The sequence below is a fragment of the Grus americana genome, chromosome 7, assembly GCF_028858705.1.
Source record: "Grus americana isolate bGruAme1 chromosome 7, bGruAme1.mat, whole genome shotgun sequence".
Classification (NCBI taxonomy): Eukaryota; Metazoa; Chordata; class Aves; order Gruiformes; family Gruidae; genus Grus; species Grus americana.
In genome coordinates, this window is record NC_072858.1 from 26,420,997 (window position 1) to 26,433,581 (window position 12,585).

The following is a 12,585-nucleotide window of genomic DNA, read 5'->3' on the forward strand; positions in this document are numbered from 1 at the left end:
AAACGAATGCTTATGGATCTCTTTACATAGATTGTTTAACAAAAAGTTAAGACATGATGACTTTTTCATTTGTCAGTGGAGAATAGGTATCTGTTAGTAACTCTGGCAGTGTTAATTGTGATCAATTTACTCACTTGCTGGATTATATCTTTCAGAAGTTTAAGTGTACATGCTACATACAAATATCTGTTCATCCATTCTTATTTACCTGAAACTACCCCAGAACACGAGCATTGCTCAATACCTTTTCAGTAATGCATGGATGATTCGCTGCACAATACAACAATATTGTGACCTAGATAAAGAATACCATATTATGTCTTCCCTTAAAGCATTAAAAGTGAGCTAAAGTTTTTAATACTAATTGCAGGTCTTCCATGTTTTGCTGAACTTAAAGATACTTGATGTAGAACCTGATAGTTGGAGGTTTGAACTGTAGGACAATTTGTGAACTGACACTTTGGAGCAAGACTAATTCCCTCCAACTATTTATCTTTCACTCATTTCTGCTGTGGCTGATTTGTCTCCTGCTTTGAAATACCATACGTGTTGGATTCAAATTATTTTTCTTGGGTTGAAACAGCATTAGAAAGCTTGATGGCTGATATCTTTTCAAGTTATTAGAATATATAAAGCAAGATTTCTAATAAAGTTTCAGTGTACAAAAATTTCAGTAGAAGATGGAAAATATTTCCTGTAGCTTTCCATAATATTCAGCTATCTTCTATGTGAACCACATGGAAAAAAGAACCAATCAGCTTTAAAGTTTGAACCATCATTACACTGTATGTATTTATTGGTAGGCCACTTGCTAAGTGGCAGGCTCCACAATTTGCTTTGCACAGCTTGAAACTGAGTTGGTTTCCATTACTGCTGAAGTTGTAAACGGACATAACTGTGAACTCTTAATCTAGACATAGCATTTATACAGTAGATGACTCTCAGATTTGTATAACTGTCTGTCTGCTCTGAGAAAAAATGAGGGATCTTATTAAGATAGAAGAGGTGCAGTAAAGGTCTTAAAACTGAGCTGACAAAGGCATGTGGAGATGCCCAGCAAGTACAGCACAGAAAATAGGCAAGGGTAAGAACATTTTAGCAGCACTATATGAAGACCAAAAACTGGAAGACATAGATAAGGTCAATCAGTAGAGAAGTACACTGGAAGAATTGTTTTATGAATTTTCCATGTCGGCAGCCTCAGTTATGTACTATTCTTGTTTGTTCTTACTTTCAAGGTTACATTTTAGACAGCACTGAAGGTGGGATTCATCTCATCTTAGAATGGAAGCTGCTTTCAATAACTGTCTCTCTCTTCCCTTGCAATCATGGACTAAGTCTGGATAACTAAAAGGAGATTACATATCTAAAGTTTAGACTGATAAAGTTAGGTGAGATGAATCCCATTATCAGTGACCAATTGAACAGTTCATCCCAGCATCAAGGAAACTTGTCTGATTCAGTAACGCTCCCTTTTTTTTTTTTAAGATTTATGGCTACCCTTGCAACTGCCATCATCCTTGTCTAAAAAAAGAAAAGATCAATTGTTGAATTAAATGTAACACAAACAGCAAAATTTGGACTAAACATGACAAAAGCTGTAACAACTCTGTTTTAAACCTTGTGGTAGATGTACTGTACCATTCCCCATGCGACTGAAACAGTAGCAATATCATCTAGTAATCAGGAAGATATAATATTGTTTAAGTACTATTAATACATTATCTAAAACAAGACTATGTGGTATTACTGACTATAGCTACCACATTTTTAAATAAAACCAGCTATTATTCTTGATTGTTTCATGCCATGCCCAGATGAAATGCATCACTATTAGCATAATGCCTTTTAAAATGCACCATGTCATTCACACAACTATAGAATTAGAATTACAAAATTAGTTTGAGACAGTATTTTTTGTTTTAGGGTATTTTTTGAAGTGGAGTGTGAGGGTAAGTGCACAAATCCCACAGCGGGAGTTGCGTGCATACCAGCTTCACACTGATTGTAACTCATAAGTATTGCTTCTTTCTTCTGGGCTCTATCATTGACGTTAATTCAGATCCATATTGCTCTACACAGAAAAATCCAGTAAGACACTAAAAAGAATACAAGGCAAAAGACACAGTGCACATTACATGCTACCATATATTAAAGCTTAATTACTACAAGCATATAAAAGTTTGCTCCCAGGAGTTAAGTTCTTTACAATAGCAGCTACTAAGTCATGGTCTACAGGATATGCATAAGGCATTTTATTGGGATGTAGTCCAAAATAGTTCAATGGTGCTGGTAAATTCAATACACTTTGAAACAATTAAATTATTCCTTCTGGTTCCAGAAGTGATTGATTATCAGTACAATGAAGCAGCACAATATACTTTATTCTGGGAGCAAGCAACTTCACTTGGTACAACACTTCTTCATATTGCTCATCATGCCAGCGTTAAACATGCCTTCACCACATGATAATATATACTTAAAAGCAAGAAGCAAAGTAGAGGTGCAACAACTGCAGATCCTTGAAGATGCTAAGTGTTGCAGTAACTTCTCTGCAGTTGGATCATATCAATAATACCAAACTGTCAGGAAGCCACCTCTCTTTTCACACATCTACTCAGAAACCACAGGAGAATAATACTAAAAATTGAATAAATATAACAGATACAACACACACAACAGAACAGACATGGAAATAAAGTTTGGAGAGAGTGATGGAGGAAATCAGTATGTCTGGACAATGAGAATGGGTCTCCAAAGAGCACCACTGTCAGTCAGACTGCTATAGCGATTAGCAAAACAAAGCTAAGAGGGGGAAGAGAGATGAGGAGAAGAGAGGATATGGAAGAGCACATCTTATTTACTTTCATCCAAACTAATAGCAGCAAGATAGAATGTAGACTAGAGGGGCTCACAGCATGGTATACCAAAAGAAAATGCAAAACATGCCATCCCAAAGGAAACCAAAACAGAGAAACAAATACATTCGGTAACAATTTCATAAATGATCTTAATAAATGTCATTAAAATGAATGTGACACTTAGTACAAACGATCCATGGCACTTTCACTGGAACAGTACAATAGCTTTAATGAATACTGTATTATGAAAAACAGGGCTCAAAATAGGACCAGCGATGCAAAGAATCAGGCATTTGGTTGTTGTTAATGGAAGGTGAGACTACAAGAGAACATAAACTACTGTATTGTAAGATGTGTTTTGAAGGAAGACTCTGGGAAAAGAAGGACATCAATGAAGGTGTGAATATGGAGACAATATGGCAGCACAAGGGCTGGTATAGACGAAGTATACATCGTCACGATACAGTACAAATGAAAAAAGAGGAGGAGAGATGTTAACAGTAAAGTCTGCTTTTCAAATGCCACAATCTGATACACCAATGACTCCACAAGGGGGGTTGGGAGGGGAGAAAAAAAAAAAAAAGCCTAAAAAACTTAGACTGTTTTATTTTGTACTTCCTGCAAAGAAGTTAGTGCATGAGTCACATGAACCAATGGAGAGACAAAATGCTATTCTCTCTCCTCTTTCGGTTTGGGGGCTCATATATAAATATACACACAGATATATATATAGACAGCTTAATATATATATGTATATATGTGTGTGTATATACAGAGAAAGATAGACAAAGATGTTATCTTCCTGTGTTCTTGGCAAGGAATTAGTCCTGAAGTTAGAAGGAGTGGAGGTAGGATTGAGGTTGGAAGGAAAGGTAACGAAGAGGGCATACCGCTTTCGGCTTCTGCAAACGACAAGAAAAAAATTGCAAATCAAACACTTTGATAAGAAATCAAGTGACACCAAAGCAAAAGCAAAAAAACCCTTTATTTAAAAGTCTTCAAGGCTCAAAGGTTTTTCTGCCGAGAATGAGAACAAATATATGGATAGACAAAGAGAAAATTTAACAAGAGGAGTAAACATGGGGTGCAGGAGGGAAGAATCCTGGTTAGGCTTTCCTTCTTGCTTACTCATGTGGAAAAAAGAAAAATAAGGGGAAAAAGGAAGGAAAAATATCTCTAAAAGGGATTTCAGATGAGGAGTTTGAATGTCTGCATTTTGAACTGTTATTTTTTGCTATCTATTCGGCAAGCTCTGCTGGGACATTTTCAGGTTGATGTTCCCCATGTTCCTTCAGCATTTTTTCTACAGAAGAAACAAAACCTCTCTACAATGAACTAAGACAGACCATTTTTTAAGCTAAAGTATTTGGCTTGCATGAGGGACACAACAACTTATTTGCAAAATGCTTCCTGCTCTTAATAATGGATCATAATATTCACAGATATTAGAGATGAAGGAATGGCTGACTCATATTGTGACCTAGAACTACTAAAGTGCAGACTTTAGTAGCTGGTCAGAGACCTGATAAATTCAGTTGGTTTGTAAACTCAGATGTTTCTTTGATAACTGAGCAGTAATTTAAGCAATATCAATTATATAAATTTAAAGGTTAAAAAAAATCTAATCATGGCTATTTTAATGAATCCTCAAGATACCTTGATGAGAAACAGTTGCCTAAAAGATAAACGTACTATAGATACTTTATCCATTATCTGAAAATGAGTTTGTAATTATCTTATCTATGACTATATTACCTATATTTAGGCTTGAAAACTTTTAAATTCTGCTTTCAAGCAATCTCATAAAATCATACATTGTTTATAATTAACAATCTAATACTGTTAAAGCTTGTTATCAAGGTGTGCTTACTGTTTTGTGCAGCTTTATTAGGAGTCAGGGAAAAAAAAAACAACTGCAAGCAGGAAGCTCATTGTACATTAATATTAGCTTGGATAAAGTTCTGATGATTTATAATTACTATTGATCTCAAATTCCCTATGGTAGGGTTAACAGAACTTGGCTGTAAATCAGAAAGCTTTAGAAAACCAGCATCTAGGAGACTGCCTGGGAATAAAAAAATAAGTGCATTGGTAAGTGAGTATTTATGCCATTCTACATGTAATGAAGACATTAAGAAAGTCAATGAAAATTCTGCCATTGACTTAAAATGGTACTAGGATTTATCCTTAACCCTAACTTGAAATTTAGAGAGGGGATTAGGAAATCTAGAATGCCGTTGCATTACTTTTAAGAACTGCACACACTTCTGAATTCACTTTGCCTTCCTTTAGCTCTGAGTGCAAAGTGATGAAGGCAGGTGAAACTCATCTTAAATAGAAACCCCCTGTGTAAGTAAAAAAATCAGATACATAATGTACTTATATAGACAGTCTATTATGACTAGTAACAAAAATTAAACAGGTGGGAGTAAGATCTTCTCATCTCTTAGGCAGAAAGTATGCTTTGAAAATTTACTTTGCCCCTGAAAATACTGGTTCTGCTATGACAGGAAATAATAGCTCTTAATAAAAGGCTGCCACCTAGATAATATTCCACATTTTTATTTATATTTATCGTTGTTGCTCTAAATAGCAAACTATGTTAAATGTCTCAATAGTTTTACAAAATATGAATCTAAACTATAATCATAAAATAAATCAGTACATATCTATTGTTGGTCACTCAAAGAGTGACAGCTAAAAGCGTACCATAATCAGTTCTCCCTTCACCTTTATGAAGAATTACCAATGAAGAACTTAAGATATGAAGTAGAATAAAATATTTCCAAAGTCATCATCAACAAACATCATTGGTAAATGACAAATTTTTTCTTGTTCAAAGACAGCTTGCACTTGTAAACCAAGTTATTCTAATTTTTATCTGAATTCCCCATCTTTTCATTTAATGAGATGCAAGGAAACATAAGTATACCTAAGAAGTGAGAAAGTGAAGTTTTGTTCCACTGCCTTTCTGATTAGACTAAAAGGCTCCAGCTCAGAAAACCACAAGTGTGTATTTGAGTTGAAGAGCACAGGAACAAGTAGAACAGTAAAGATATGCTGCAGGTAGCACTGTTCACTGAACAGTGACTATAAAATTATCGCTGGTTAATAAAGTCAGTAGATATTGCTATGGATCAGGGTTATAAGAAAATGTGAATATCTAGCTTATGTGCTCTCCTCTTGTTACATATGTATTCACAAAATCCAGCTGTTACCATCCCTTTCTTAGTATTGTTTCCTGCAATTTTTAGGCTCTTTTTTTTTTTAATACCAAATCAATTAATTGTGAGCTGTTACCTGCGTGGCTTTAAGTAAGAAGGAATATATGATTGTATCGCATTGTGTTACTTTTTGTGGGATCCTCTGCATCACCTTGTGATTAACAACTCAATCCAACTCCCACTGAAGTTAGTGGAAAGAATGATATGGAAGCCATGAATTATCTGTTATTACTGAAAAAGACTGTAATATTAGCACTTACATCAGTAAATGACAACTGAAATAATGACAACCTAAAGTTGGGCAATAATTCTTAGGAGAACCAACAGAAACCAAAAAAATTCTAATATTGGAAATACAAAATCTGGTAAATAGTTCCACTGCTGTTACTATCGTATTTTTCTTTTTTCTAGGAAGAGATTACTATTCAGAGACAAAAGAATAATAAATCATTTGCTTTACATTAGATAATACAGAATGAGATCATTCAATGGAAAAGTATTTTAAGAGCCCATGGGAGCTGGAAACATTAAAAAAATCAGATATTTAAAAAAAAAAAAATCCAGTAGCACATACACCACTTCACATATCACTTTATAACATTGGAAAGAATCAAGCAAAACCAAACATAGGGCATAGAAATACTCTTATAAACAGTGGAACATTGCATTTTCCATGTCAAATGCCCAACATAGATTTTATAGATTTTTTTTAAATAAAGAAAAATGACAACATATAATAATAAATATTAAAATAAACTTTCAAAACCTCAGAAATTGTGGCATGAGCTCAAATGGCAGAATTGGTTCTCCTGTGAGGAGAAACAATTGCCCTCAAAAGTTTTAGGGAATTTGTGGCCAAAATAAGATGAACTAATATGTATCATTCCAAATTTACTACAGTAGTACAGAATATAATTTTTGACTGACAAAAATAAAATTCAGCTCAGAGTCAGTATTGTCATAAGTTTATTATATGTCCCTCCACATGTTGCAGAGCACATTTATAACATTTTTGTTTTACAAAAATGAATGTTGTGCAAAGCACTGATGGACAAATTGGTAGAAGACTGACTCCAATGTTTGCTTGGATTTTTATGGATTTTTGTACAAAAACCCCACAAGAAACACTTTTTTTCCCGCCTGTGAATCTGTACTAATAATAATGAATGTTTTTCTTTTTGTTGAAGAAAGGAGTCAGCCAGTTGGCCATTGGAAGGCTAAATTAATCTTTTCCCGTTTCATGATGTTATTCATATATGAAAGTTTTGTCAGAACAGATACCATATAAATATTTTCTCCTGTACTTCTGTTTATCCTGTATCCTATCTAAATTGGTTCTTCCAAATTAATTTAAATGAAATTATTATTTTGAGAATACACATAGCCATAATGATTTTAGATATCACATCTGTTTTCCATTTTTCCATTTTCAGTAAAATAAGTTGGACCTCCAATCAAAACTGGTAGACTATGAACAAAATTATTGTAAGTTTTTAAGTTACAAATGAATTGCACTTCTGGAGACAGGACATATGTATCACTGTCCCCCCACCTTCTACTTAATGTTCTGACTTAAATTAATTTTAGGGAAGAAGAAAAGGCCAGAAAAAAGCCTTTCGGCGCTATGTGAAATGGTGTAATGTGATGGCATGCTAATTATACTCTGAAATGTTTAAAAAATGTAAGAATAGCTATGTTCATTCTGAAAAAAAAAAAAAAAAAACCAAAACCAAAACCAAAACAAAACCAACCAACCAAAACTAAACAGGCAAAATTCTTGACAGTGCATTCCAGAACTTCAAAATTTGTAGGCAGTGGACATACCTGCTTTCTCGTTTTTCCGACTTGTATTCTATGGCTATCATTAAGAGCTTTAGTTTCGCAAACACCAGTCTGCAGGAAGAGAAGAGGCCAAGAGTCAGTCCTTTTTCACAACCAACATCACATTTGTAGACATGGCTGTGTGGTATTATTTTCTTTCAGAACTTACACTAAGATCTCTTCCCATTGTTTTAAATTAGGTATACAAAGAACATATATTTAAGGTCTTTCTATTTTGAAGATAATGAACACATATTTTTCTAAAAATATAAACTGACAAGTTGAGAACAGCAGCATAAGCACCAACACTATGTTACTAAGTCTACTTAAGCATTAGTAACAAAGTTATGATATACAACATGAAATTGCATTTGGCTATCGCTGTGGATATCTTGAGGAAATTTTTCCAATCTTTGCTGGAATTCAGCCATGTGTTGATTGTAGTATGCATTGCTTAGAAAATATGTATGTACTGAACTAAAATGAGAGTACACTATTAATAAGTCAATGTTTGCCAACCACTGTCACAGAGGAACAGCATGACTGGAAGCAATTTCTGACCAATATATGGGAAGTACATTCTGATAATGTAATACACATTTTTTCAGTTGTAAAAGTTCGTACAGGTGGCTATTTATTAAAACAATTCAAGGGCAGGGCGATATTAATAGACTTGCAGAACTGTGAGTTTGCACAACACCATTTGCTTCAAACTAATAGGCTCTCTGAGAATAAACAAAGAAACAAACCATTTTTTTTAAAAATAACTAGAAATCATTTTCCAATTTCATCATTGAAGTGTATACAAACTCAATGCTACTTGCTTCGTGTTCTATGAATTTTTCACAAATTATTCTAGACGTCATCTTTCAGTTAGATGGCTGCCATCTTCTGTATCATACACTAACTTTTCCAGAGCTCACTTCAGTGTTATTAATAATTTTGTATATATTTTGAGAATATTTATTTAAGCAAATCTAAGCAATATTCTGCATAATTTCCATCAGTCACATACTTAGCAGAAAACAAGGAATTGGCTGCTGAACTGGTAATATTCCATTTCTATAATAAGTTTCAGAAAACACTGTGAACAGTTAATTTCTGCTATTTCTTCAGGATAAGAGATTAATTACAGATAAGCATGGATGTAGGGGCAATGCTGAGGCAATGTGCTGCATATCACATAAGGATATATTTAATAGACTTTATTTTGCATTATTTCAGTTTTGCAGTGTAATATTGAGTATATTTTTTCTTCAAAAATTTTCCTTTTAAAGGATTGTAAAAGTAGGTCTGTAGTCTCCTTGTCTGGGGAGGCAGGTGATATATCAGTATTTGGGAAGTAACACAGAAAGACAGATGGGGCAAAATTAATTTTTTTTCAAAATCAATTAAAACTCTCACTCTACCCCTAGAACTCCAGCCAATGTCAGAAATGGGCAGACAAAATCCTGACAGTTACTGAATTCTTGATTAGCCCATCATTTCCCTCAATATTCACAGGTTAATGAAGCCTATCAGCTTCAAAAAAAAGAAAAATAAAATAATCAATTTTACGACATATTAACAGTAGAGTACCTTATATGTTGTATTAAGACTATTATGTATCTGTTTTAAAAAAGATGATATAATAAAATACAATTTCATGAGGTGTGAATGTCAAGAGTTCTAAATCTATTTTTTAATTTTGGTTACCTACATTCTTTCAGGAAACACACTTAAGTTCCCCTCCCTGGTCTTCTAGTATTTGATAATCTATCTATCTATATCTTCCTAAAAAAAAAAACAAAACAAAACAAAAAAAAAAAAAAACCAAACCAAAAAAACCCCAAACAACCCACAAAACCAAACCAAACCAAACCAAACAACAGCAAACCCAACATAAAGAGATAAGCATAATGCTACCCAGTATTTGGCATAAGTATCTCATTCTTATCTAGATATTTACTAAAAATATTTAAGTGGTAAACTAAATAGGTTTACGTGCACTAGGCCATGCAATTAAACACGAGGACGAATAAGTCTCACCATTTAACTGTATTGTGCAAATATAGTTTGATATGATTAAAATGAGAAACAGAAAGATCTTATACCTGCTTTTGTTCCCCAGATACATAAAGAACCTTGTAATAAGAAGTTAGAACAATTTTTAATCTCAAATTATTATGTAGAAGTCCACAAAAATTGTCAATGACAGTACACGAGGCATTAATTTCTATTTTATTTTCAACTGTCAGCATCATCTGCTAACTACTGCTGAACACATGGTCAAGAACAAAGGCTCTTAAGAATTTGAATCTGACTGTTTCTATCTACCCAGAGAGAAATAAATTGTTTTTGACACTAAATCTTCCTTATTTACTAGTAAGACTATCATTGGCATAAATTAACCATAGATACCTGCTGTATTATTTGCATGTGGAAGTACTGGGATATTTAGAATTTAAAGAAATTGTCATTCTTCTTTCTGAGCAGAAAAAACCCATGAAGATAGAACCTTGATTAGTTCTTAATTATTTAATTTCGTACAAAACATTTTAAAAAAGGATTTTAATTAGAAAATCTACTGGAGGGAAGTTTTTTCTTTTCAAACAAAATTTTGATTAAAATCTCATACACCATAAATCATTTGGGTTTTTTCCTTAGGGTCAGTTTTAACATTTTTTGCTGAACTAATTTTGACAAAGGAATAGGTACTTTCTTCAGGAGAGAAAAAGTATTTTCAATCTACTTTCCTATGTTGGTTCAGCTGCAGTTAGCAAAAGTATTTTGATAGAGGAGAAATCACATTGCTATTCACCTAATGAAAAATATTCCTGGTAAAAAGTAGTATCTTATAGTAACATCTTAAGCTGAGCAAATTATTTGCAATATCAGAATTCTTTCATAAATATATTATTTTTGTCTTCTTTTCAAAGTATTTTTTATGCATATTGTCAATTGGTGCTTTCTTTGGTATTTGTGTTCCTGAGGAGTTGGAAGTATGAGAGTATCGGGTACTTTACTTTTCTGGAGCAGCAGTGTCTAAAACCAGTGCAGTCAATGAGGCTTGTACAGTGGAGTAGAAATTATCATAATATATATTTAATAATCCAAATATCCCTTTTAAAGGTTTGTTAATGTCAGGTTCAACTAATTTCCAGTCACATGGAACTGGCAAAAGCATGGGCACCTTCTGCTTTCAACCTACAGGTAGGTTCATCCAGATGCATGCATTGCTCAGGCAAGAAAAAAAAAAAAAGCAAATATTCCAATAGTAGATTTTCACAGAACTATTAAAAATTTAAAAGTAAGCACTGATGTAAGTGGTTATCTGATCAAGTGTAAAATGATATGTTTGTTAGCAAGATTATGGGGATCTTGTTGAAAAATTTGAGACGTATTTTACAGGTGTCTTACTAGATCATTACATGCACTTCTACTATTGGCTTTACAATTGCTGGACCTTTTTAAATATGGTACAGAAGAGCACATGACAAGTTAGAGGAGGAATCAAAAATCAGAGATGCTAAGAAATGGAAAGCCACTGACTGAAATCTATCACATATGTAATACAGAAGGCACTGGTGGTGTTGCAGTATTAGTTGCAACTCCTGTAGTTTTAAATAAACTAGGAAGAACTCATTGGCTACCAGTACTAGAAAATTTGCTCAAAATGTTTCATAAATATTTGTTTTTCATTAATTTTTTGTACTCCTGTCCTGCTAAACAAAACTATAATTCCACTGTTCTTTCTGGCTCCCATTAAAACTGATCATTTTGGAATAAGAAAACTAAGTGAGGATATTGTTTCTGTAAGAGCTTTACTGAAGGTTTTAAGCACAAAGAAACCAAGCTTGCTGTATAAAAGTGGGTATTGTTAGTTTTCTAGGTATGAACAGGAAACATGGCTGCCTTACATAGAGAGTTTTGAATTAATAAACTGAATTTTGTCCAGTAATTACTAACCCACTAATTATTGCTTGTACCAAGTGTAGTAAAATCCAGGTTATCCAAAACCATGGTATAAGCACTGGTAATGGTAACATAGGCCTCCATACTTTAAACGCATTAAAGAAGAACGAACTGTGGGAAGCTGTAAGGCCTCTGTGTCGATCTATGGAAACTTTTCTATTGAAGCAGCCTTTTCATACTTGTGAAGAGGTTGCTGTCCACTGAGATGAAATTAGGGAGCACAGTGGGACCTTACAACACCTGTTTTCATGTGCTGGCTCTTACTGTCTCCCAGGTGTGGCTGAAGAGACTATTTAGCATGTATTCATTGGCTGGGTGGAGGCAGTGGAGGTGGCCAACCTTTTGCTGGGGGCACTCAGAGGAGCATTTCTGAGAGTGCTTGGACAAAAGTGTGAAATATAGATATGTCTGGCAGAATCAGTTGGAATCTGATTTTAATCACAGTCAGAAGATGGAGAGCTTCATTTAAAGCCATGTCAGTCTAGAAGCTCCCTTGTGGCTTGGCCACTACCTGAGCTGAGCTTAGATTTGTTGAGTCTAAAATTTGACACACATCTGCAATGTTGAATAAAATCCTGGGTTTAGGAAAAAGCTCTTAATTTAGCAGGTATGGACTGATCCAGCATCACTTTTTCAGAGAGGCAGAAAACTGTACTGGTCATATTACGTGTGGCTTAAGTGTCAAAAGTGCCTAAGATTTACCTCACCCTCTGAGACAAGTCAGA

General features: G+C 34.0%; 1 protein-coding gene across 19 annotated transcripts in view; it reads right to left on the reverse strand.

Moving 5' to 3' along the window:
• Window positions 1–12,585, reverse strand: part of KCNMA1 (potassium calcium-activated channel subfamily M alpha 1) — a 501,788-nt gene that overhangs the window by 120,134 nt on the left and 369,069 nt on the right. For 11 of the 19 annotated variants that reach the window (XM_054831099.1, XM_054831098.1, XM_054831094.1 and 8 more), the window contains one exon: window positions 7,910–7,978. In XM_054831099.1, coding sequence (XP_054687074.1) covers window positions 7,910–7,978 — 69 coding nt within the window. Of the gene's footprint in view, window positions 1–3,751; window positions 3,764–7,909; window positions 7,979–12,585 lie in introns of all 19 variants that reach the window. The other 8 variants (XM_054831097.1, XM_054831096.1, XM_054831090.1 and 5 more) reach the window with 1 other exon arrangement.